We start from the raw sequence: 26,713 nt of genomic DNA on the forward strand, positions 1-26,713 counted from the left end.
TTCTGCGGGGCCTGGGAGAGAGAATTACATACTACATTTACTGATGCACAATGGAAGCGGTGTTTCTCCCTTTCTCAAAAAGCCTCTATAGCCATTAGGGCCCAGGAAACTAGTTACAAAATTGTCTCTAGATGGTACCGGGTCCCGGCTGCTCTTCATAAATGGTATCCGTCTGTGCCTGACAATTGTTGGCGTTGTGGTGCTGTGGGAGGTTCCATGTCTCATGTTTGGTGGAGTTGCCCCTTGTTTTTGGGATGCAGTACTTAAATTAATATTGGAGGTTACTGGAGTCTCTGTTCCCAATTCTCCGGAAGCAGCTCTTTTATTTATGTTCCCGATGCCAATACACGTTTATAAAAGTTCCCTAACTAGACATCTCCTTCAGGAGGCAAAGTCAGTGATCCCGCGCAGGTAGAAAACGGCAATACCCCCAACATTAGATGAGTGGTTTCGGGAGGTTGCCTTGATACAGCGAATGGAACACCTGGTGGCTCACTCCCCAGCAGCTGTGGTAAAATACACGTCTACGTGGTCTCCTTGGATAGTGTTCCTTTCTTCCTCTTCCTACCTCACGTTTGTAACTTGAGTCGGCCTATGCCCCTGTGAAGTGTACTGAGGTTCTTGCTCGCTGCTGTTTTCACACATAACACCCCGGAACTGGAGTACAGGATCCCCATGTCCTCTCCCCTCCCTCCTATTCCTCAATCTCTTGGGGCCTTTTTCTATTCTTTCTCTTCCCCTGTCTAGGGTAATGTGCCTCTCCTTCTCCGCTTGAAATAAGTGGCCTCATTGTACCTCCTGATGTTTTGCTTCTAGGCTTATTCATGCTACTGTTGTATACTGAACAATGTCCTTTATATTGAGATGTGATGCACATTTTTGATTTTTGTTTTTGCTTTGGTCCTTGACATTGTTTGTTGTTTTTTTTTTTACTGTGTGGAGGCCTTCCCTCCACTATGTTTTGTAATTTTGTGTACTGAAACTCAATAAAAATTTTGAATAAGAAAAAAAAATATTTCAGGCAAACCCCTTCCTTTGCGCAATAATGATCTACTAAAAATGAATTGAACTCATTATTTGGCAGGTATGAAAGTGCCGCAGATGACCACCAGCAGACACTATTGTTGTATAATCTGTGGTGTACGGTCAAATCTCCCCGTTATACAGTGACATGATGGATAATGAGGTAATGTTGCCATTCAGGAGCCTGGGAAAGCTGGGCGGCAGTTCCTGATGGCCATATTAGTTGTCACTAAGAAATGACAGAAAAGAACGATAACATCTTGATAGAAGAGGGCGGCTTTTTAGGGCTCCGCAGCTGCAGGGATATTACATTTCACATTGATGCCCACATTTATGGCCCCCTGTATTCTGTGAATGGAGAGAGCATAGGGGCTGCCATAAAGTGTGACCGGCCATCACAGCAGTTTTCACTTCCCTCCATTCACGGCCTGGATCCTGCGGACGATGCTGGCGGTGATTTCAGTTCGGGATATATATTAGGGACAAGATTACAATATATTTCCCCTATAAACTACTTAGAGGGGCTCCATGAGGGGCTTCACTTTCACTGTACTTCGTCTTGAGGAATATATGGCTACCTATATGAAGTTATTACGCTCTCACCTCCATGTCGGGTTTGACCATCAGACCCCAGACAATCACATTACCTCCACCATGCTTGACAGATGGCGTCAGGCACTCTTCCAGCATCTTTTCAGTTGTTCTGCGTCTCACAAATGTTCTTCTGTGTGATCCAAACACCTCAAACTTCGATTCGTCTGTCCATAACACTTTTTTCCAATCTTCCTCTGTCCAATGTCTGTGTGCTTTTGCCCATATTAATCTTTTCCTTTTATTAGCCAGTCTCAGATATGGCTTTTTCTTTGCCACTCTGCCCTGAAGGCCAGCATCCCGGAGTCACCTCTTCACTGTAGACGTTGATACTGGCGTTTTTGCGGGTACTATTTAATGAAGCTGCCAGTTGAGGACCTGTGAGGCGTCTATTTCTCAAACTAGAGACTCTAATGTACTTGTCTTGTTGCTCAGTTGTGCAGCGGAGCCTCCGACTTCTCTTTCTACTCTGGTTAGAGCCTGTTTGTGCTGTCCTCTGAAGGGAGTAGTACACACCGTTGTAGGAAATCTTCAGTTTCTTGGCAATTTCTCGCATGGAATAGCCTTCATTTCTAAGAACAAGAATAGACTGTCGAGTTTCACATGAAAGATCTCTTTTTCTAGCCATTTTGAGAGTTTAATCGAACCCACAAATGTAATGCTCCAGATTCTCAACTAGCTCAAAAGAAGTTCAGTTTTATAGCTCCTCTAAACAGCAAAACTGTTTACAGCGGTGCTAACATAATTGCACAAGGGTTTTAAAAGTATTTTCTAATCATCCATTAGCCTTCTAACACAGTTAACAAACACAATGTACCATTAGAACACTGGAGTGATGGTTGCTGGAAATGGGCCTCTATACACCTATGCAGATATTGCATTAACCCCTTAAGGACGCAGCCTAGTTTTGGCCTTAAGGCTCAGAGCCCATTTTTCAAATCTGACATATTTCACTTTATGTGGTAATAACGTCGGAATGCTTAAACCTACCCAAGCGATTCTGAGATTGTTTTCTCGTGACACATTGAGCTTCATGTTCGTGGTAAAATTTGGTCGATATATTCAGTGTTTATTGGTGAAAAATTGCAAAATTTAGAGAAAATTTTGAAAAAATTGCATTTTTCAGAATTTAAATGCATCTGCTTGTAAAACAGACGGTTATACCACCCAAAATAGTTACTAGTTCACATTTCCCATATGTCTACTTTAGATTGGCATCGTTTTTTGAACATTCTTTTATTTTTCTTGGACGTTACAAGGCTTAGAACATAAACAGCAATTTCTCATATTTTTAAGAAAATTTCAAAAGCCTTTTTTTTAAGGTACCTCTTGAGTTCTGAAGTGGCTTTGTGGGGCCTATGTATTAGAAACCCCCATAAAACACCCCATTTTAAAAACTAGACCCCTCAAAGTATTCAAAACAGCAGTTAGAAAGTTTTTTAACCCTTCAGGCATTTCACAGGAATTAAAGCAAAGTGGAGGTGAAATTTGCAAATTTCATTTTTCTTGCTGAATTTCAATTTTATTCATTTTTTTTTCTGTAACACAGAAGGTTTTACCAGAGAAACACTACTAAATATGTATTGTCCAGATTCTGCAGTTTTTAGAAATGTCCCACGTGTGGCTCTACTGCGCTCGTGGAATAAAACACAAGCCCTAGAAGCAAAGAAGCACCTAGTGCATTTTGAGTCCTCTTTTTTTATTAGAATATATTTTCGGCAGCATGCCAGGTTTGAAGAGGTGTTGAGGTGTCAAAACAGTAGGAATCCCCCAATAGTGACCCCATTTTGGAAACTACACCCCTCAAGGAATTCATTTAGGGTTGTTGTTACCATTTTGACCGCACAGTTTTTTCACAGCACGTATTTGAATTGGGCTCTGAAATGAAAAAAATTTAATTTTTTCCAATAAAATGTCATTTGTGATCAAAATTTCTTATTTTCACAGGGAACAAAATACCCCATTTTGTTGCCCAATTTGTCCTTAGTGTGGCAATACCCCATTTGTGGTGATAAACTGCTGTTTGGGCCCATGGGAGGGCTCAGAAGGAAAGGAGCGCTATATGTTTGTTGGAGTCCAGATTTTGTTGGATTGGTTTTCGGGTGCCATGTCGCATTTGCAGAGCCTCAGAGGTATCAAAGCAATGGAAACCCACCAAAAGTGACCCCATTTTGGAAACTACACCCCTCAAGGAATTCATTTATGGTTGTTGTTAGCATTTTGACCACACAGTTTTTTCACAGCACCTATTTCAATTGGGCTGTGACATTAAAAAAATGACATTTTTTCCAATAAGATGTAATTTTTTACCAAAATTTCTTATTTTCACAGGGAACAAAATACTCAATTTTGTTGCCCAATTTCTCATGAGTGCATCAATACCCCATTTGTGGCAATAAACTGCCGTTTGGGCCCATGGGAGGGCTCAGAAGGAAAGGAGCGCTGTGTGTTCTTTGGAGTACAGATTTTGCTGGATTGGTTTTCGGGTGCCATGTCGCATTTGCAGAGCCCCAGAGGTATCAAAGCAATAGAAACCCACCACAAATGACCCCATTTTGGAAACTACACCCCTCAAGGAATTCATTTATGGGTAATGTGACCTTTTAGACCCCATAGTTTCTTCACAGAACTTATTTGAATTGGGCTGGGAATTAAAAAAATATATATTTTTTCCAATAATATGTCATTTTAGCTCAAAATTTCTTATTTTCACAAGAAACAAAATACCCCATTCTGTTGCACAATTTGTTCTGAATGCCGCAATACCCCATTTGTTGTGATAAACTGCCGTTTGGGCCCATGGGAGGGCTCAGAAGGAAAGGACCACCATTTGGCCTACTGGGGATTTTCTAGTGCGAAGTCATGTATGCAGAAGCCCCTGAGGTACCAGTACAGTTGAAACCCGCAAGAAGTGACCCCGTTTTAAAAACTACACCCTTAAAGGAACAGTGTCATGGCAAATAATTTTTTTTATATGTTAAAGATGTTAGTGCTTTAATAAAAACGTTTTTATTCATTTGTGTGTTTGTGTTTTACTTTTTCTTATTTTTACACTTTTTCTTCCCTATGGGGGCTGCCATTTTTTGTTCCATTTCTGTGTGTGTCGATTAACGACACACACAGACTTGGAGTACGGCAGCCACAGTCCCATAGGGACTGTGAACGGCTCCCGTCCCATTCACGTCCGTGTACGGCGTCTGTGTGGGAACTGCGCATGCGCCGCTCCCACACAGTCCTATTCGAAATTGGCGCCGTCCGGCGCCATTTTCCTGTGGACCGGAAGTCGCGGCCGGACTGTAATATTACTACTTCCGGTCGCGGCTTCCGGACTTGTGCACATGGAACAGCGGCAGCAAAGGGAGCGGACGGGCCGGAGGGAGCCGCGGCGGCAGGAGCAGGTAAGCGATTTCAATGTATGTTAGTGTTTGTGTGTGTTTACTACTGTATGTAAACCTACTACACTGTGGGTTACCTCAAAAAATGGCGACACACAGTGTAGGAGGTTAAACCTTTCAAACCCCACGTTTATCCCGGCACTAGCCAGGATAAAGGAGGGGGGGATGCTGAGAGCTCACTAGAGCGAGAGCTTTTAACCCAATGTTGCAATGCTGCAATTTTGGGAACTAGCTCCAACTAGCTCCATCTAGTGACCAAAAATGGGTAGTATTATAAATTTTGAAAAATTTGAAAAAATTTATAATATTTCCTGACTCGCGAAAAAAATAAAAAAAATTTGAACAATGTTTAATCACCCACACACTAAATGTTTAAATTTTAAAAAAAAAGCATGTTTTTGGGGCGACACCATTGCTTTAAGGCATTCATCTAGAGGTGTAGTGAGCATTTTGACCGGAGACCTACACCCCATAAACTGTAATGTGGGTTCTCCCGGGTATGGCAATACCCTACATGTGGCTGTTATCAGCTGCCTGGACACACAGCAGGGCCCAGAGGGGAAAGACGAGGGGGGATAAGCTGTGTGGAGTGCATCAGGGTAAGTAAAATTGGGGTAAATTATAAACCAAGGGATGTATGATAAATTTTAAAACACTTTCATACAGAGCTCTGGTTATTCTGGACACGTGTCACATTGATATATTGTGTCATCCATTATCGCCCTCTTATAGCAGACTTTGCACCTCTTTTGACTTGTTCCCTTCTTGCCAGTTTGGGGAACTTCTCCTGGAAAGTGTTGCCCTGGTACGATGCGTGTGGGCTCGCTTCCAGAAGTACTGGGTGCCCCCCTTCTTGGTCCCTAAAGATTAGGTTCTTGATAATCACCTCTTGAAATTCCAGGAAAGTTCCCGTCTGGCCTGCACATCGACGTAGCACGTACGCATTGTACAATGCCATCTGTATGATGTGCCCGGCCAGCTTCTTATACCACATAACATGGCGCTGTAGGGCTTCAGGGCTTGATCTTACAAGTCCATCCCTCCCATGTACCTATTGTAGTCCAGGATGCAGTCTGGTTTGGGGTGGCCTTTCCTTCATATATCCTAAACCTGTAGGTATACCCTGATGCACTCAACCACAGCTTATACATCTTCACGCCATACCTTGCCCTCTTACCCGGCAGGTACTCGCGGAATTGAACCCTCCCTTTAAAATGTACCGGGGACTCATCAATAGAAATACACTTCTCGGGGGTGTATGCTTGGGGAAAACCGGGCACTGGAACAGTCTAATAGGGGTCTCCGTTTATACAAACGGTCAAAACTGGGGTCATCTCGGGGTGGGCACGGCTCATTATCAGTATAATGTAAGAAGCGAAGTATTGCCTAATTTATTTATTTTTTTAGGTTCCAGTTCAGTTCTGAAGTTGCTTTGAGGGGCCCATATATTAGAAACCCCTATCAAATACCCCATTTTAGAAACTAGACCCCTCAAAGTATTCACAACAGCATGTAGAAAGTTTATGAACCCTTTAGGTGTTTCACAAAAATTTAGAGCAAAGTAGAGGTGAAATTTACATTTTTTTTTTGTCAGAAAATCCTCTTTATACCATTTTTTTTATAACGCAAAAGGATTTATCAGTGGGACGCAAATTAATACGTATTGCCCAGATTCTGCAGTTTTGAGAAATATCCCACATGTGGCCCTAGTGTGATAATGGACTGAAGCATCGGCCTCCGAAGCAAAGAAGCAGCTAGTGGATTTTGAAGCCTCTTTTTTATTAGGCACCATGTCCGGTTTGAAGAGGTCTTGTGGTGCCAAAACATTGGGAACTCCCCAAAAGTGACCCCAATTTGGAAACTAGACCCCTTGAGGAATCCATTGTAGTTTTCTTGGGGTGCATGCGGCTTTTTGATCAGTTTTTATTCTATTTTTAGGTGGCGTGGTGACTAAAAAACAGCAATTCTACTATTGTTTTTTTTTTCGTTTTTTTTTACAGCGTTCACCGTGCGCTATAAATAAAATATTCACTTTATTCTGCGGGGCGATACGATTACGGCGATACCAGATGTTTACAGTTTTTTTTTATGTCTTATGGCGTTTGCACAATAAAATAAGTTTTGTAAACAATCATTCACTTTTTGTGTTACCTTATTCTAAGAGCCATAACGTTTTTATTTTTCCATCAATAAAGCCGTGCGAGGACTTATTTTTTGCGTAACGAACTGTAATTTCGATCAGCACCATTTTTAGGTACATGCGACTTTTTGATCTCTTTTTATTCCATTTTTTAGGAGGTGAAGTGACCAAAGAATTGTGATTGTGGTACGGTTTATTATTATTTTACGGCGTTGACTGTGCGGGATAAATAATGAAATAATTTTGTAGTTCAGGCTGTTACGAACGCGGCAATACCAATTATGTATAGTTTATTTGTTTGTTTATATATTTTTATTAATAATAAAGGACTGATAAGGGAAAAAGGGGGATTTTTACTTTTATTACTTTTAAAACTTTTATTTTCTTATTTTTACACATCTTTTTTTTACTTTTTTTTTACTGTATTACTTTGTCCCACTAGGGGACATGAGGGCAGGAGGCCCTGATCGCTATTCTAATACACTGCACTACATGCGTAGTGCAGTGTATTAGAACTGTCAGCTACTCACTGACAGCAAGCATAGTGGGTCCTGACGTTGTCAGGACCCACTAGGCTTCCGTCTATGGCATAGCCGGACGCCATTGTTTGGTGTCCGGTTGCCATAGTCACCATCGCCGGCCGCTATCGTGTAGCAGGCCGGCGATGGCCGCTTAACCCCTAAAAAGCCGCGATCTCTATAGAACGGGGTTTTTAAGGGGTTAATCAGCGGGGACACAGCGATCGGTCCCCGCTGTAGGAGCTGTGACAGCTGCTGAACAAGACAGCAGCTGTCACAGCTCCTGTATGTGTCGGGAGGACGGCCGAAACGGCCGTTACTCCCGAGACGTACTATTACGGCATGGAGCGCGAACGATACAGCTTCCATGACCTAATAGTACGTCAAAGAGCGGGAAGGGGTTAAAAACCAGACATTTGCAGCTAGAATAGTCATTTAGCACATTAACAATGTATAGAGTGTATTTCTGATTAATTTAATATTATCTTCATTGAAAAAAACTGTGCTTTTCTTTCAAAAATAAGAAAATTTCTAAGTGACCCTAAACTTTTGAACGGTAGTGTGTGTGTGTGTGTGTGTGTGTGTGTGTGTGTGTGTGTGTGTGTGTGTGTGTGTGTGTACACACAATGCATATTATATTACACATGGCATGGTGGGGGCAGTGTGGTGGCATGGCGGGGGCAGTGTGGTGGCATGGGCATGCATGGCTGCCTGGCACTGGTGTTTGTGGATGATGTGACTGAAGACAGAAGCGGCCGGATGAATTCTGAAGTGTTCAGGGATTTACTTTCTGCTCAGATTCAACCACATGCAGCAGGTGATTGGACGTCGCTTCACAGGACAGATGGACGATGACCCAAAACATTCTGCAAAAGCAACCCAGGAGTATATAAGGCAAAAAAGTGGAATATTCTGCAATGACCGAGTCACCAGATCTCAACTCGATCGAGCTGCAGAAAGACCCACAAACAAGCAACAACTGAAGACGCGGCAGTAAAGGCCGGGCAAACATCATAAAGGAGGAAACCCAGCGTGTGGTGATGTCCATGGGTTCCAGACTTCAGGCCGTCATTGCCTGCAAAGGATTCTCTACAAAGTATTAAAAAAAACATTTATGCTAATGTTAATTTGTCCAATCACTTTTGATCACCTGAAATGAGGAGGTGGTGTAGAAAAAAGGTGGCAATTCCTAAACTTTTCACAGGAGATTTTTGTTTAACCCCTTGAAATAAACCTGAAAGTTTAAACTTCAATTGCATCTCAGTTGTTTCATTTCAAATCCAATGTGGTGGCAGCAAAACCCAAATCATGAAGATTGTGCCACTGCCCAAATAATTCTGGACCCAACCCACACACCCACTCTGAACAAGCATAGCTGCAGTGTAAAGAATGAGGGTGGGACAGAGCAAGAGTATTGAACTACAGCGAAGCTGGAGTCATTGATCATATCCAAGTCCTTATGAAGATTAGTCTAAAATGATGAAGATCAAAGTTATAAAATACATTTTTTTTTAATTTGAAAAAATTAACAAATCTTTACAGAATAAAAACAGGAAACGGATCATAAACTCAGCAGAACAATTAGAAGATCGGCCAGATCAGAGGTTTCATTAGCGGTTGTGTCCAGCGTCTTTGTTAGCGGTTTTGTCCAGCAGTGCCGCCTTGTGGTCATTTTCGGTGCTACATCCTGGACCCCTACAAACCATTACATAGCTGGAATGAAAAACGACTGCACTACCACCCTGCAAACTGCAGTGGCAGCCATATTGGTTGTAACAACTTTCCCATGAACAGATAAATCAAACAAAAAAACATCCACTGTAACCAGTGTCAGGAGGGGGCGCTAAAGCCGGTTTACTCTTCCAAACTGGATCTTTTATGCAATGGTAAAACTTGTATTTCCCAATAGATTTTCTCCATTAATATAAAACTATTTACACGTGATCATTCTTCATCAAATCTTGAGAGATAAAACGGCAGCGTTATCCCAGTCCATACGGGATGCCTCGGATTCTCCGTGCGAGCTGCATGTCCTTCACAAAGAGAGTGACCCTGTTGGCCTGGTGACTGCAGAGGTAAGAATCTTCAAAGAGACGCACGAGGAAGGCCTCAGCTGACTGTGGATACAGAAGAGCATTAGTCCCTCTTAAAGTGACAGCACTCCCGGTATAATTTACTACACAGCTCGAAGGACTGAGCAGATTTCACTTTTATGAGCTGATAGCTAGAGTGATGGTGGGGGGGGGTCTGGCCTCTGGAACTCCCACAATGCTTCACAACCCCTATGCAAATGTCCCGCTAGGGCATATGGATGTGTTAGAGGGGGCGGGGGCTGAGTAGTGAACCACTGCAAAGAGCAGCTCCCCCTCTGGTTGACCCATGCGTTACATGGACAGTGCATTGTATGAGATACTGACCTCTTGTAGCGCCATAAGTGCGGTGCTTTGCCAGTAGTAAAACACACCGCGGGAATACTTCAGGCAGATCTCTCTCACCTGCAAGAATAAAAGGGGAATATCACCGACAATAAAGAGGAGCAGCCGCAGAGGACACATCCACTCACCAGGCGGAAAAACGGGGCTTTCTGAATGAGCAGATTGGTTGATTTTTGGTACTTTCTTATTTCCATCAGCGCACGGGCTCCTGGGCGGTAGCGTCTTCTTCGTTGCGTGCTCGGTCTGTGACTTGTTTGCCCTCTACCTGTAAGAAAGAAATCCATAATCATAGCTGAAAATGAATCTCCCGCTACATGGAAATTCACTGTCTGGCCGGGTTCACACGTAGCATAAACACGGCGGATTTTCTGCAACGGATTTCACTGCGGAAACTCCACAGCGTAATACAGAAGCAGAGGAGTGGAGGAGATTCAAACAAATCTCATCCAGACGCAGCGGAAAAAAACCCGCCAAACTTACCCAGATCTCTCTGCTCCTGTGTTCAACCCGGCCTCCAGGGATGATGTCTCATCCCATATGACTGCTGCAGAACATCAGAGGGACACGTCACCATGGCTACGGGTAAGTATGTGTTTTTTTGTTTTTTTTTCTCTACCTTCTATGGACATTCCAGCCGAAAAACTGCACTTTTTCAGCCAGAATTACCTCCGGTGCCCAGGGCCAATACGCTGTGTACTTTTACGCCGCGTATCTGCCCTGTGTGAACATGGCCTATTACCTTAATGTCCCCCAAGGAACATCAGGTAAACAGATTTAAAACAGAACATGCTACCTGCAGCCACCACTAGAGGGAGCTCATTGTATATGGTTGTACATTGAACTTGGTAACAAAACAGTATGCAGTGAGCTCCCTCTAGTGGTGGCTGCAGGGAGACAAAATTATACCATGTAACTGTCTACGCAGGAGATTTAGAGCTCTGTTTCAGAAAACTGTGCTCCAACTGCTGTAAAACTACATTAAGAAATTAATCAGCACAGAATGTTGGACCTAAAAAGGATATAAATGTGGATGTTCAAATTTTAGATACTTTTCTATGACTGATAATTTGGGGTCCATCAAGTCCCATTGATACCGGATTAAAGGGGTTGTACCACGAAAATAATTTTTCATCTATACACAAGATAGGTGATAAATGCCGGATCGCTGCGGGTTGTTAACAAGAGTGCGGGTCCCAGAGTGGTGGTCACTCAAGTCATTCTCTATGGCAGTGGTCCCCAACCTATTTTGCACCGAGGACCGGTTTGATGCAAGAACAGTTTTGTGGGGACCGGCGGGGGGGTTAGAGTCAGTTCACACATTGCGTAAATACAGCTTATACCTGTATTATAATACCTGTATTATGCTGTGGAAAATCGGCAGCATAATACAGTAGCAGCAAAGTGGTTGAGATAAAACAAGTCTCATCCACACGCTGCATAAACGGAGTAGAAAAAAGGCTCAGAAATTGACGTCACAACATCGCGCCTGCCTGCGTGGAGCCGCTCACGGCAGAGTGCATAATTGGGCAAGGAGCAGTCAATCTGGCTCCAGCATTCAATTCAACTGTATCTGCGTCATAAGGATGCAGATGGAATTGGGACCAGCGGCAGTCACATGGGATGAAACATCATCCCAGGAGGCCGGCCTGGATGACGTTTCATCCCATGTGACCACCGCTGCAGCCAATCACAGGCTGCAGTGGTCTCCTGTGATGAAGCGTCATCCCAGGAGGCCTGCTCAGTTTTTCGCAGCGGACATTCCGGGGGCGAAAAACTGCACCACAGTTTGGTGGGATATTTCGCCAGAAATTCCCTGACTCCATTGGGGCTGATATCAGATACCCCGGCCCGGTATCAAATGAACCACTGCCCGGTGGTTGGGGATCACTACTCTATGGGACTGAGGGAGACAGCGAGCATTGTACTTGACTATTTCCGTCGATCCCATAGGGAATGAATAGAGCGGTCGGACTGCAGGTTGGAAATTCTTAGATCCCTCATTTCATAATATATCTTCATGGGTGTGAGCTGTGTTCTCAGATTCCCTTCCCAGAGCCATATAGTAACGTGCTTCCTGCAACCACCACTAGGGGGAGACGATTGTGAACATGCATACAGCTCCTGTTGTGCCTATATAAATCAGTCCTCAGTTTGCTCCCCCTAGTGGCGGCCTTGTGCTACAGAAATTTGTGTATGTAACAGATTTTTACCTGCATAGAAACGAACCCTCTAAGGTATAAAGCTGAGAAACGGATTACAATCTAGTATTACACGACCCGAGGTTAACTGAAATTCATTTTTAAAATAAAATATATAATGAGAGTGATAAGATGATCAAGGTGCAACTTTCTCTTACTTGGCGGAGATTGAGGAGGAGCTGCAGGTTTCTTCTGCGACTGCGCCGACTTCCTGCGGGACGAGCTTTTCTGGGGTGGTTTCATGATGATGTAAAACGCTGCTGAGAGACATACAATCAGTTAAGCGGATAAGAGACGGTGACAATTCAGCAGAATCACAGGTGACGTAGGATAAACGGAGCGGTTTTATCATTCCCCACAACTCCCCCCCCCCCCAATACCAAAACATTCAGGTGTCGGGAAGGTCGATTTTACTGCATCCAAGTCGCCACAGAGCGCTAGACTTATATACGTATATACTGACTGATGCCACCAATGCAAGTGACAAGAAAGTGATGACATTGACGGTGAAGATATGAGATTGCCGGATGTCAGTAATTAACGCACGCTGCATCAATGAATACAATAGATCCTCGTGGCATCAATTACCAGAACAGCGGCATCAATGATCTATTTAACCACTTCCCGACATTTGCCGTAAATGTACGTCATGGAAAGCATTGACTTCCCGCAAAATGCCGTACATTTACAGCAAATGTTTGGCACCGGCTCAGAAGCTGAGTCGGTGCCATCATCATCGGATCTCAGCTGTATCTTACAGCTGACATCCCACTGTAACGGCGGGGACCGAAATTAGCTTCGATCCCCGCCATTAACCCCTTAAGTGCAGCGCTCAAACGCGATCGCTGCACTTAAGGTGTTTGCAGCTCATCGGAGCCCCAACAATGAAATTGCCGGGGTTCCGGTGGCTGCAATGGCAACCGGAGGCCTAATACTGGCCTCCCGGTCTGCCTAGCACCGAAGCCGGTCAAGATCCGCCCGGCGGCGGAGCCTGATCGGCTTCCGTAGCTGCCGGCAAGATGGCGCCGGGTCAGGAGCTGATCCGGCGTCATCAGCGGTGGAAGTCAGCTGTACTGTACAGCTGACATCCACCTGTAACGGCAGGAACCGGAGCTAGCTCCGATCCCTGCCATTAACCCCTTCGATGCAGCAATCGAAAGCGATTGCTGCATCGTAGCGGTTACTAGCAGATCGCCAGCCCTGTCAGGCAATCAGGACTGGCGACTGCTGTTATGGCAACAGGAGACACAATGGTCTCCTGCTCTGCCATTACGGAAGCCGATTTAGGCCCCGCCGGGAGGCGAAGCCTAATCGGCTTGCTGTCGGTGAATGACTGACAGATCTAATACATTGCACTACATAGGTAGTGCAATGTTTTAGAAAAAAAAAAAAAATCTGACCGTTGGACCTTCAAGTCCCCTAGTGGGACTTGAAGAAAAGTGTAAAAAAAGTATAAAAATAAGTGTAAAAAAGTGTAAAAAAAAAGTGCAAAAAATAAAAGTTTGAAAACAATAAAAGTTTCAAGTAATCAAATAAAACACAATCACCCTTTTACTCTTATCAAGTCCTTTATTATTGAAAAATAATAATGAACCATACGTATTTGGTATCGCCACGACCGTAACGACCTGAGGTATCAAAATATTATATTATGTATTGCACGCGGTGAACAGCGTAAAAAAAAACCGTAAAAAAACTTTACCAGAGTTTCTGTTTTTTGGTCACTTTGCCCTACAAATATTAGAATAAAAAGTGATCAAAAAGTCGCACGTATCCAAAAATGGTACCTATAAAAACTATAGCTCGTCCCGCAAAAAACAAGCCCTCATACACCTCCGTCGACATTAAAATGTAAAAGTTATGGTTCTCACAACTTGGCGACCAAAAAAATACTTTCTTTTTACAAAAGTAATTTTATTGTGCAAAAAGTTGTAAAACATAAAAAAGTGCTATAAATTAGGTATCGCCGGAATCGTACTGACCCGCAGAATAAAGTTAACATGTCGTTTATAACGCATGGTGAACGCTGTATAAAAAAAAAACGAAAAAAGCTGTGCCAGAATTGCGTTTTTTTGTTTACCTGGCATCCCAAAAAATAGGATAGAAGGTGATCAAAAAGTCACATGTACCCCAAAATGGTACCAATAATAACTACAGCTCGTCCCGCAACAAACCAGCCCTCATACCGCTACGTCTATGAAAAATAAAATTAGTTATGGCTCCAATAAGTCAGGAAATAAAAAAATATGCAGTTGTGCCCGAGGCGAACATTTCTTCTGTTTCAAGAGGCGATTTATCAAGGACCTAAAATTAGGGAACCAGGAAGGGGAGAGCCCAAACATATCCGCTGGAAGCGACGGTGCCCGTATTATACCAGGACAACACTTTCCCAGCAAAATTCCCCTAAGGGTATGTTCACACGGCCTATTTACGGACGTAATTCGGGCGTTTTTGCCCCGAATTACGTCTGAAAATAGTGCCTCAATAGCGCTGACAAACATCTGCCCATTGAAAGCAATGGGCAGACGTTTGTCTGTTCACACGAGGCGTATATTTACGCGCCGCTGTCAAATGACGGCGCGTAAATAGACGCCCGCGTAGAAGAAGTGACCTGTCACTTCTTTGGCCGTAATTGGAGCCGCTATTCATTGACTCCAATGAATAGCAGCGCTAATTACGGCCGTAATTGACGCGGCGTTCAAGCGCCTGCACATGCCGGTACGGCTGAAATTACGGGGATGTTTTCAGGCTGAAACATCCCCGTAATTTCAGCCGTTACGGACCCCCGCCGTGTGAACATACCCTAACTACAAAAGGTGCGGAGTGTGGATCAAAAGGGGGATAAGAAATGACACCATTTATCAGTGCGACACTGGCCTGTGCGGAAAGGATTGCTTCACAGCGTAACACACATCTATGTTTTTTTTTTGTTTTTTTTATACCACCTGACTATGCCCCTTATATACTCCGCCCCGCTTACATGTACCCCCACATTATAAATGGAAACACCAGCAATACTCAAACAAATATAGTACCAAGCAAAATCCGCTCTCCAAAAGCCAAATGGTGCTCCCTCGGCTCTGAACCCTACAGCGTGCCCAAACAGCAGTTTCCTTCAACATATATGGCATAGTCATACCCGGGAGAACCCTTTTAACAATTTTTGGGGTGTGTGTCTCCAGTGTCATAAGCTGGGCATGACATATTTGCCACTGAATGGCATATCTAGGGAAAAATAAAATTTTTTCATTTGCACCATCCGCAGCGCATTCATTTATGGAAAAGACCTGTGGGGTGAAAATGCTCACTACACCCCTTAATAAATGCCTTGAGGGGTGCAGTTTCCATAATGGAGTCACTTCTCAGGGGTTTCTTTTTATTATTTCACATCGGAGCCTCGGCAGTTGTGAACCAACACTTTGTAAATCGCCAAATTAGGCCTCCACTCCGCATGGTACTCTTCACTCCTGAGCCCTGTCATATGCCCAGGCAAAAGATTTGTGTATAGGTTCAGATAGCACCAGATACGTGGAAGGGTGAGGTTTTGCACGGATAGGGGCCCAACCCAAACATAAATATAAAAGAGTACCCGGCACACCAATTTTGAAAAAAGGTATTTTTTTTATTATTATTTTATTATTTTGTTTTTAATGCCAGTGGCAGACGGCGACGTTTCGGTCTAGGTGACCTTCATCAGGCACTGAGCCATGCTGGGCAACTGAATAGACGAGCGCTGGTGGTGCTGATAGCGGCTGGCCGCTGTATCATGGCGCCATGATACAGCGGCCAGCCGCTATCAGCACCACCAGCGCTCGTCTATTCAGTTGCCCAGCACGGCTCAGTGCCTGATGAAGGTCACCTAGACCGAAACGTCACACTCTGCCACTGGCATTAAAGACAAAATAATAAAAAAATACCTTTTTTCAAAATTGGTGTGCCGGATACTCTTTTATATTCAGGCAAAAGATTAGGGCCACATGTAGGGTGTTTCTAAAACCGGGAAACACCGCATAATAATTAGAGAGCTGTCTTGTTATGGTGGCACAAGCCGGGCACCACATATTGGCATATCTATGGAAAAAAATCCCATTTTCACTCTGCAACATCGAGTGAACACTAATTTCTACAAAACACCTGTAGGGTTAAAATGCTTACTACACCCCTTGGTAAATGCATTGAGGGGTGTAGTTTCCAAAATGGGGTCACTTCTGTGGGGTTTCCACTGTTTTGGGCCCACAGGCGCCCAGAAACCAATCCAGCAACATCTGCACTCCAAATGGCGGTCCTTCCCTTCTGAGCCCTGCCGTTTGCCCAAACAGCAGTTTATGACCACATATGGGGTATTGCCGTACTCGGGAGAAATTGCTTTACAAATGTTGGGTTCTTTTTTTCCTTTATTTGTTAAGAAAATGAAAAAATTTGCGCTAAAGCTACGTCTTATTGAAGAAAAAGGACTGTTTTTATTTTCACTGCCTAATTCTAATAAATTCTATGAAACATCTGTGGGGTCAAAATGCTCACTACACCCCTAGATGAATTCCTCAAGAGGTGTAGTTTCCTAAATGGAGTCCCTTTTTGGGCGTTTTCATTGTTTTGTCCTCTCAGGGGCTTTGCAAATGTGACCTGGCCTCCGCAAACCATTCCTGCTAAATGTGATCTCAAAAAGCCAAATAGTGCTCTTTCCCTTCTAAGCCCTGCCGTGTGTCCAAACAGCCGTTTATTACCACATGTGGGGTATTGTTTTACTCGGAAGAAATTGCTTTACAAATTTTACGGTGCTTTTTCTCCTTCAGTCCTTGTGGAAATGAGAAAAAATTAGCTAAACCTACATTTTCTTTGAAAAAATTTAGATTATCATTTTCACAGCCTACTTCCAATAATTTCTGCAAAAAAACTGTGGAGTCAAATCGCTCACTATACCCCTAGATAATTTCCTCAATGGGTGTAGTCTCCAAAATGGGGTCACTTGTGGGGGGTTTCCACTGTTTTGTCCCCTCAGGGGCTTCGTAAATGTGACATGGCCTCCGCAAACCATTCCTGCTAAATGTGTACTCCAAAAGCCAAATGGCACTCCATCTCTGCCGTGTGTCCAAATATCCGTTTATTACCACATGTGGGGTATTGTTTTACTCGGGAGAAATTGATTTACAAATTTTACGGTGCTTTTTCTCCTTCAGTCCTTGTGGAAATGAGAAAAAATTAGCTAAACCTACATTTTCTTTGAAAAAATTTAGATTATCATTTTCACAGCCTACTTCCAATAATTTATGCAAAAAAACCTGTGGGGTCAAAACGCTCACTATACCCCTAGATAATTTCCTCTATGGGTGTAGTTTCCGAAATGGGGTCACTTGTGGGGGGTTTCCACTGTTTTGTCCCCTCAGGGGCTTTATAAATGTGACATGACCAAAATCACTTGCCAGCTCCGTGTGTCATCCGTGTATGATGCGCGGCTGCGTGATTTTCGCGCAGCCGCCATCATAGAGATGATTCTAGCCGACGTCAGTCACTGTCTAGGGTGCTGAAAGAGGTAACTGATCGGCAGTAACTCTTTCAGCACCCTCGACAGTGAATTCCGATCACCATATCTAGCAACCTGTTAAAAAAAAAAAAAAAAGAGGTTCGTACTTACCGAGAACTTCCCGGCCGTTGACTTGGTGACGCGTCCTTGGTGACGCGCCTCTCTTGACATCTAGCCCCACCTCCCTGGATGACACCGCAGTCCATGTGACTGCTGCAGCCTTTGCTTGGCCTGTGATTGGCTGCAGCTGTCACTTGGACTGAATTGTCATCCCGGGAGGTCAGACTGGAGGAAGAAGCCGGGAATTATCGGTAAGTCAGAACTTTTTTTTTTTTTTACTCTTTCATGTATATTGGGATCGGAAGTCACTGTCCAGGGTGCTGAAACAGTTTAACTCTTTCTGCACCCTGGACAGTGACTATATCCAGACGTCGCGTACCGGAATTTTTTTTGCCGGGTTCGGCCAACACGAGTTCGGCCGAACCCGGTGAAGTTCTGTTCGGTTGTCAGGGTTCGCTCTTCTCAAAGACACTCCGTTTGGATGTTTGTAAATAGAAAAGCACGTGGTGCTTTTCTCCTTACATTCATCCTTTTGACAGCTCTTGCTCGAATCACGCAGTTCGCACGGAAGTGCTTCCGTGCGGCATGCGTGGTTTTCACGCACCCATTGACTTCAATGGGTGTGTGATGCGTGCAAAACGGCCAAAGAACGGACATGTCGTGACTTTTTTTCAGCGGACTCACGCTGAGGAAAAACCACGGACATGTCTGCACGGCCCCATTTACACATATAGGTCCGTGCAACGCGTGTGCAAATCACGCGCGTTGCACGGACCTTTTTCACGTTCGTCTGAATAAAGCCTCAGAATCGCTTGGATAGGTGAAAGCATTCCGGAGTTATTACCACATAAAGTGACATGTCAGATTTGAAAAATGAGGCTCTGTCAGGAAGGTCAAAAGTGGCTAAAGAGGGAAGGGGTTAATAATGCGGCAACAGTAGAGCTACCCGCAGCAGATCCCGCAAGCAATGGGCAGATGTTTGCAGACGTAATGGAGCCGTCTTTTCAGGCGTGATTCGAGGCGTAAAACGCCTGAAAATAGGTCGTGTGCACATAACCTTACATAGAATCCGTAATCCAGACAAAGATGGGAAATTTAAAACTGGAGCAAAGGAAAAGTGGAGCAGTCGTCATGGAAATGAAAGGCCGCAGCTGGAGGACGATGAGCTGCAACAATGCAGTACAAATATACAGAAATAAAACATCTAATAATCCATATGATCTCTAGACACGCAGAAGCGAAAATGTATAAAATCAACACACACGATAGACGAGGAGAAGAAACATTCAGTCGAGAGCGCAACTTTTCTTAGGACTCTCTGCTTTGTGCCGTTTCTCTGTTATTCCTCCTGGAAATGTAAGAATTGACAGCTGTGTGTTACCAGTTGGGGGTGTGTCCCTACTAGGGATGTCACGATACCAGAATTTGGACTTCGATACCGATACTTCATTTAGTATTGCGATTCGATACCAATTTCGATACTTTTGCCAACAGTAATAAAAAAAAAATTCTTCCATTTTCTGATGTGAGGCGCGACATGTGATGAATTTTGAACGCTCCTCACATTAATAGTAATTAATCCCATCATGTTTCTCAGTCATAATGGGTTAATGTGCGAGGTACATGATGGGGTTAATTACTATTAATGTGAGGAACATGGAGGTTAAATTCATCGCACCTCGTGCCTCACATTAATAAGTGACTGAAAGCCGTGTTTATTTCCTTTTTTTACAGCGTACACATCAGAAATGATGCAAAAAAATTGTTGTGCGCGCCATTACTGAATGTGTGAATATTTTATGTATTGAGACTTATTTTAATGTTTATTGTAAAAAAGGTGAATGTGTATTTTTTTTTAATTTTAACAATACTTTGTTTTTACTTTATTTTTAAACTTTAATGTACTGACATATCAGATATGTGCCAGTACATTAACCTGTGGACGGATAGCACACAGGCAGTTGTTAGGACATACTTGGGTATATCCTAACAACAGGAAATATGGTAAGACAGCCCTGGGGTCCGTCAATAGACCCTGAGCTGTCTGCCAATATATGGTATGGCCCTCGATCGCGTCACAGGAATTCCCTGTGACGTGATCCAGGGGCATCCCCCTTCTCATTTTCTCCTGAATGCTGCAGTCAGCTGTGATCGCAGCATTCAGGGGAATAGCGGCGGAGATGAGCGGTTTCTCTGATCTCTACCGTTATAGAGCGGGGCTGCGGCTGTGTAATACAGCCATTGCCCCGCTCCTGACAGGAAGTGCGCGCGCGGTCAGCATGAGGAGGTGCGGCCGGCGCTGCACTAATGAGCGGCAGTTCAGGCACTGAGGACAGAACATGGGGGTGTTTTGTAGAGCGCCCGCCATGTTCTGTCTTCAGTGTCGCTGCTCATTAGTGCAACGCTGGCCGCATCGCATCATCCTGACCCCGCGCACATGTCATGACTCAGGAGCGGGGCTGTGGCTGAATTACACAGCCGCAGCCGCGCTCCCATACATTCATGTGTTACTATACTGAGCTGTGCGGCTGCGCAGCTCAGTATCGAAATACAGGAAATAGCGGTATCGAACCGTTTAGGGATGCACAGTATCGAAACAGTATCGAAGTTTCGATGCACCATGCATCCCTAGTCCCTACACAAACTGACAAGGTCCAATCAGTGCTGACAGAGAGACTGTAGTGACACGTCCTTTGATGAGGAGAATGGCAACACCAAGTTATCTATTAATACATAAATTTCTAGGAGGAACAACAGAGGAACGGCACAAGCCAGAGATCTGAGAAAATACGCTCCAGAATAGTTATTTCATGGGGAATACAGGTATTTACTATAAGGGTATGTTCACACGCAGTGGTTTCAGACCTAATTCTGGCGTTTTACGACTCGAATTACGGCTGAAAAAACGCCCCTAATACGCCTACAAACATCTGCCCATTGCTTTCAATGGGAATTACGATGTTCTGTTCGCACGAGCCTTAATTTTACGTGTCGCTGTCAAAATACAGTGCGTAAAATGACGGCTCGTCAAAAGAAGTGCAGGACACTTTTTGGGACGTTTTTGGAGCAGTTTTCTCATAGACTCGTGAAAACAGCTCCAAAAACGGCTGTAAAAAACGCAGCGAAAAACGTGAGTTGTTAAAAAAACATCTGAAAATCAGGAGCTGTTTTCGCCATAAAACAGCTCCGTATTTTCAGACGTTTTTGCTCACTGCGTGTGAACAGAGCCTTACAGACACGTCAGGAGAAGTGACGGCTCCTCTTTAATAATATTGTCTGTATCCTGTATAATTCATGAGGACGCACGTGCTGCCCGGCGTGATGTCAGCGTCACCGTATCTATCAATGATTATACACTGAACTCTAGAAAACTGCCAGATACACCAGGACGACTGTATACATCAGAGTTTCCCAACCTTTTCAGGCTCGAGGCACCCCAGGGAAAAAAAATAATTCTCAGGGCACCCCTACCAAAAATTGTTTACAAAACGACAAAAAATGTCGAAAAACAAGCACTACACTCTTAGGTTATGTTCACACAACGTGTTTTTGTAAGGCAGAAACTAAAAGTCTGCCTCCAAATTCATTTACGAATTTTAAGGCAGATTTTGAATTGACAGCATTGTTTGACTTTTTTTTTTTTTTTGCCCACATTTTTTTTAAGCCGTTGAAGCGAATGCAAAAACCGCAGACAAAAAAGCACCAGAGGTCAGAGGCGGAAACCACTTGAAGACCATCAGCCCCCCACTCCCAGTAATGACCGTCAGCCCCCCCACTCACAATAATGACCGTCAGCCCCCCCACTCCCAGTAATGACCGTCAGCCCCCCACTCCCAGTAATGACCGTCAGCCCCCCCACTCACAATAATGACCGTCAGCCCCCCACTCCCAGTAATGACCGTCAGCCCCCCCACTCACAATAATGACCGTCAGCCCCCCCACTCCCAGTAATGACCGTCAGCCCCCCACTCCCAGTAATGACAGTCAGCCCCCCCACTCCCAGTAATGACCGTCAGCCCCCCCACTCCCAGTAATGACCGTCAGCCCCCCCACTCCCAGTAATGACCATCAGCCCCCCACTCCCAGTAATGACCGTCAGCCCCCCCACTCACAATAATGACCGTCAGCCCCCCCACTCCCAGTAATGACCGTCAGCCCCCCACTCCCAGTAATGACCGTCAGCCCCCCCACTCCCAGTAATGACCGTCAGCCCCCCACTCCCAGTAATGACCGTCAGCCCCCCACTCCCAGTAATGACCGTCAGCCCCCCACTCCCAGTAATGACCGTCAGCCCCCCACTCCCAGTAATGACCGTCAGCCCCCCACTCCCAGTAATGACCGTCAGCCCCCCACTCACAGTAATGACCGTCAGCCCCCCCACTCACAGTAATGACCATCAGCCCCCGCACTCACAGTAATGACCGTCAGCCCCCCCACTCACAGTAATGACCGTCAGCCCCCCCACTCACAGTAATGACCGTCAGCCCCCCCACTTACAGTTAATACCGTCAGCCCCCCACTCACAGTAATGACCGTCAGCCCCCCCACTCACAGTAATGACCATCAGCCCCCCCACTCACAGTAATGACCATCAGCCCCCCCACTCACAGTAATGACCATCAGCCCCCCCACTCCCAGTAATGACCATCAGCCCCCCACTCACAGTAATGACCGTCAGCCCCCCACTCACAGTATAATGACCCCTCAGTAATGAGACCATCAGCCTCCGTCCCCCAGTAAAATGACCATCAGCCCCCCTCCAGTAAAGCCACCATCAGCCTCCGTCCCCCCGATAAAATGACCATCTGCCCCTCCAGTAAAGTGACCCACACAGACAGTGTGCTTAACCCTGGGGAAGGAATAAATAAGGAGGTATAAGAACAACAACTCCCAGCATGTTATTATGGGATATCAGAGAAAGTTTACAGGAGGAGGAGGAGGTATAAGAGGAGAGGACTACAACTCCCAGCATGTCCAGGCTGTTATTATGGGATATCAGGGGACATTACAATGAGGAGGTATAAGAGGAGAGAACTACAACTCCCAGCATGTCCAGGCTGTTATTATGGGATATCAGAGGACATTACAGGGAGGAGGTACAAGAGGAGAAGACTACAACTCCCAGCATGTCCAGGATGTTGTTATGGGATATCAGAGGACATTACAGGGAGGAGGTATAAGAGGGGACTACAACTCCCAGCATGTCCAGGCTGTTATGGGATATCAGAGGACATTACAGTGAGGAGGTATAAGAGGAGAGAACTACAACTCCCAGCATGTCCAGGAGGTTATTATGGGATATCAGAGGACATTACAGGGAGGAGGTCTAAGAGGAGAGAACTACAACTCCCAGCATGTCCAGGACGTTATTATGGGATATCAGAGGACATTACAGTGAGGAGGTATAAGAGGAGAGAACTACAACTCCCAGCATGTCCAGGCTGTTATTATGGGATATCAGAGGATATTACAGGGAGGAGGTCTAAGAGGAGATTACTACAACTCCCAGCATGTCCAGGACGTTATTATGGGATATCAGAGGACATTACAGGGAGGAGGTATAAGAGGAGAGAACTACAACTACCCACATTCCCCCGGCTCCATTTCTCACACAACTGCTAAGAAAGTAAAGAAAAAAACCACTTACCCTGCCCAGTGTTAATGGCTCCTCTCCCTCCGTCAGGCTTCTAGTGGGAAGCGGTGGGCGGTGCTTGTAACAGACGTCCGCGCGTCACGTCTGCTACAACGTCGGGGGCGGAGCTTGTAGAAAAAATAAAAAATACAAATATGTAATTTTTTTTTTTGCCGTGGATGAGCCGCGGCACCCCTGAACAGCTCTCGGCACCCTGGTTGGGAACCACTGGTATAGATTATATAATAGCCCCACAATATAAAAGCCAATAAAAACCAAAACGCTCCCGCACTGCGTTCTTCCAGGTTATGTATCGCCCCCTTGTGGCTAATAGAAGAAGTACACAAAATGTTCAAACCATCGCTAAAGCCAACAAAACTATATCCTGATGTTTCATCTCCCACAATCTATAATAATTATAATACACGATCACCGCGCGGTCTCAATGACGTCATCAAGACCTCGGGCTATAAAGAAAAGCCTGTTTATACCCCTGGGTTCCAGGATGGGTCTATTTTAGGCTCGATGGGTTTCTATCAAGTTCTATAGAAAATGCTTAGAAACGTTGTGATATTAAAAAAAAAACTTTTATTGACATTAAGACCCCTTTACCAATGCCGATAATCATACGAGCGCTTGTTTTCGATCAGGCAGCGACGATCAGACGATAAACTGCACTGATTGGTCAGCTGATCACATCTTTTATGCGTCCCAAAAAAATCGTCGTTGTCCACTGCGTACAAACAGGGGATGTGCTGCCGACAATACGTAAACTGTACGAGCACGGACCATCGTATTAACCATCGCTCATCACCGTACAGCGTGCGTCGGCTCGTGTAAATGAGCACCGACTCACTGGATACATCGTTGATCGTGCAAGTTCCATCTAGTGAAACACTGTAAACAGGGAGGAGGGGGATGCAGCTGCAGTTTCTTATGCCCCACGCACGCGACCGTATTTTTCATCAGTAATTACAGCAGGGACTCTCTTATAGAAGTCTATGGGCGCTTCCGTAAATACGGCCGGCTATGGATACGCATCCGTACGCTGACCGTATTTACGGAAGCGTTGCTATGCAACATGCTGATGACATCATTTGCATCCTCCCTCTTTTTTTTTACGGATCCGTATATACCGATGCAATATGGACAGTATTTCGGGATAGATGAAAATACGGTCGTGTACATGGGGCCTTACTTGGTGTTGCAATGAGGGGGAGGGGTAGCGGCTGGTACTTGCTAGTTATACTATTACTGATATACTCATTAAAGGGGTCTTCCCATCAGACACATTTATGACGTATCCACAGGATGTCAGATAGATGAGGGTCCCACCTCCGGCTTTGTCTGATCTGTTTCCGTAACTCCCATAGTAGTGAATGCGGGTCCCAGAGGTGGGACCCCAATCTACCTGACATTTATGACATATCCGCTCGTTTGCTCCGGTCACACGGAGCTATGGATGACACGGAGCTATGGATGAGGGCGAGCGGTCGTTACTCCGATCGCTCGTCCCCATACGTTATTATCATGTCGGCAGCGCGTTTATCTGTTTACACAGGAAGATGCGCTGCTGACAACAATAATATTTCACTTTTTTAAAACGATACGACCAGCAGATGATTGGGTGTTTGCTCGTTCATCTGCGGATCGCTGCCCTTTTTACACAGCGCAATTATCAGCAACGAGCGTTATATGAACACTTGTCTGCCCGATAATCGTCCTGTGTAAAGAACATTTTAGGCTAAGTTCACACAGAGTTTTTTTACGAGTTTTTTGACACGGAAACCGCGCCGCAAAACTCATCAAAAACGCCCCTAAATTGCCTCCCATTGATTTCAATGGGAGGCGTCGGCGTCTTTTTCCCGCGAGCAGTAAAACTGCCTCGCGGGAAAAAGAAGCGACATGCCCTATCTTCGGCCGTTTACGCTTCCGACCTCCCATTGACTTCAATGGGAGGCAGAGAAAGCTTATTTCGCGGTGTTTTATGCCCGCGGCGCTCAATGGCCGCGGGCGAAAAACGCTGCGAAAATCGGCGTGCAGGGAAAAGAAAATCTGTCTCAAATTTCCAAACGGAATTCTGGGGCAGATATTTCTCCTGCAAAAAACTCTGTGTGAACATAGCCTTAGGGTATGTTCACACGGCGGGGGTCCGTAACGGCTGAAATTACGGGGATGTTTCAGCCTGAAAACATCCCCGTAAATTCAGCCGTACCGGCATGTGCAGGCGCTTGAACGCCGCGTCAATTACGGCCGTAATTAGCGCTGCTATTCATTGGAGTCAATGAATAGCGGCTCCAAATACGGCCAAAGAAGTGACAGGTCACTTCTTCTACGCGGGCGTCTATTTACGCGCCGTCATTTGACAGCGGCGCGTAAATATACGCCTCGTGTGAACAGACAAACGTCTGCCCATTGCTTTCAATGGGCAGATGTTTGTCAGCGCTATTGAGGCGCTATTTTCAGACGTAATTCGGGGCAAAAACGCCCGAATTACGTCCGTAAATAGGCCGTGTGAACATACCCTTAGGGTATGTGCACACACACTAATTACGTCCGTAATTGACGGTCGTATTTCGGCCGCAAGTCCCGGACCGAACACAGTGCAGGGAGCTGGGCTCCTAGCATCATACTTATGTACGATGCTAGGAGTCCCTGCCTCTCCGTGGAACTACTGTCCCGTACTGAAAACATGATTACAGTACGGGACAGTTGTCCTGCAGCGAGGCAGGGACTCCTAGCATCGTACATAAGTATGATGCTAGGAGCCCAGCTCCCTGCACAGTGTTCGGTCCGGGACTTGCGGCCGAAATACGTCCGTCAATTACGGACGTAATTAGTGTGTGTGCACATACCCTTAGACTCATGTCCTGGTTACTACACTTCAGTGGAAAGCTACCGGCAGTCGCCACTAGGGGGAGCTACTGTAAATGTATTTATAGTGTGCTAACTGACGTTAACCCCTTAGTGACCAGGCCATTTTAGGCCCTAATGACCAAGCTATTTTATTTGTTTTTCTATAGTCGCATTCAAAGAGCTATAACGTTTTTATTTTTTCGTCTACATAGCTGTATGAGGACTTGTTTTTTGCGGAATTAGTTGTACTTTTTAATAGCACCATTTTAGGGTACATATAATTTTTTTATTAACTTTTATTAACTTTTTTTGGTGACATTATAAAAAAAAACTCAAATTCCACC

At 44.9% G+C, this 26,713-nt stretch overlaps 1 protein-coding gene across 2 annotated transcripts; it reads right to left on the reverse strand.

The window, feature by feature from the left end:
- Nucleotides 1–9,159: 9,159 nt before the first annotated feature.
- LOC142751015 (histone H3-like centromeric protein A) lies at nt 9,160–23,634 on the reverse strand. 2 transcript variants are annotated; one of them, XM_075859991.1, is made up of 5 exons: nt 23,529–23,634; nt 12,459–12,557; nt 10,231–10,367; nt 10,085–10,162; nt 9,160–9,784 (listed from the first exon to the last, which is right to left on the reverse strand). In XM_075859991.1, the coding sequence occupies exons 2-5, from the start codon at nt 12,541–12,543 to the stop codon at nt 9,650–9,652; spliced, it is 435 nt and encodes a 144-aa protein (XP_075716106.1). In that variant the 5' UTR covers nt 12,544–12,557; nt 23,529–23,634; the 3' UTR covers nt 9,160–9,649. The 2 variants fall into 2 exon arrangements, with proteins under 2 accessions (XP_075716106.1, XP_075716105.1); XM_075859990.1 differs by having other exon boundaries at nt 12,459–12,560; nt 23,529–23,627.
- Between the last annotated feature and the right edge of the window lie 3,079 nt (nt 23,635–26,713).

The sequence above is a fragment of the Rhinoderma darwinii genome, chromosome 3 (assembly GCF_050947455.1).
Source record: "Rhinoderma darwinii isolate aRhiDar2 chromosome 3, aRhiDar2.hap1, whole genome shotgun sequence".
NCBI classification, from domain to species: Eukaryota; Metazoa; Chordata; class Amphibia; order Anura; family Rhinodermatidae; genus Rhinoderma; species Rhinoderma darwinii.

Bases quoted from the DNA above. Each gene is read 5' to 3' on its own strand.
- LOC142751015 (XM_075859991.1), bottom strand. From the start codon at position 12,543: ATGAAACCACCCCAGAAAAGCTCGTCCCGCAGGAAGTCGGCGCAGTCG. The intron at 10,163-10,230 runs GTGAGTGGATGT...TTATTCTTGCAG, and splicing joins AAGCCCCGTTTTTCCGCCTG to GTGAGAGAGATCTGCCTGAA. The intron at 9,785-10,084 runs GTCAGTATCTCA...CTGTATCCACAG, and splicing joins CACTTATGGCGCTACAAGAG to TCAGCTGAGGCCTTCCTCGT.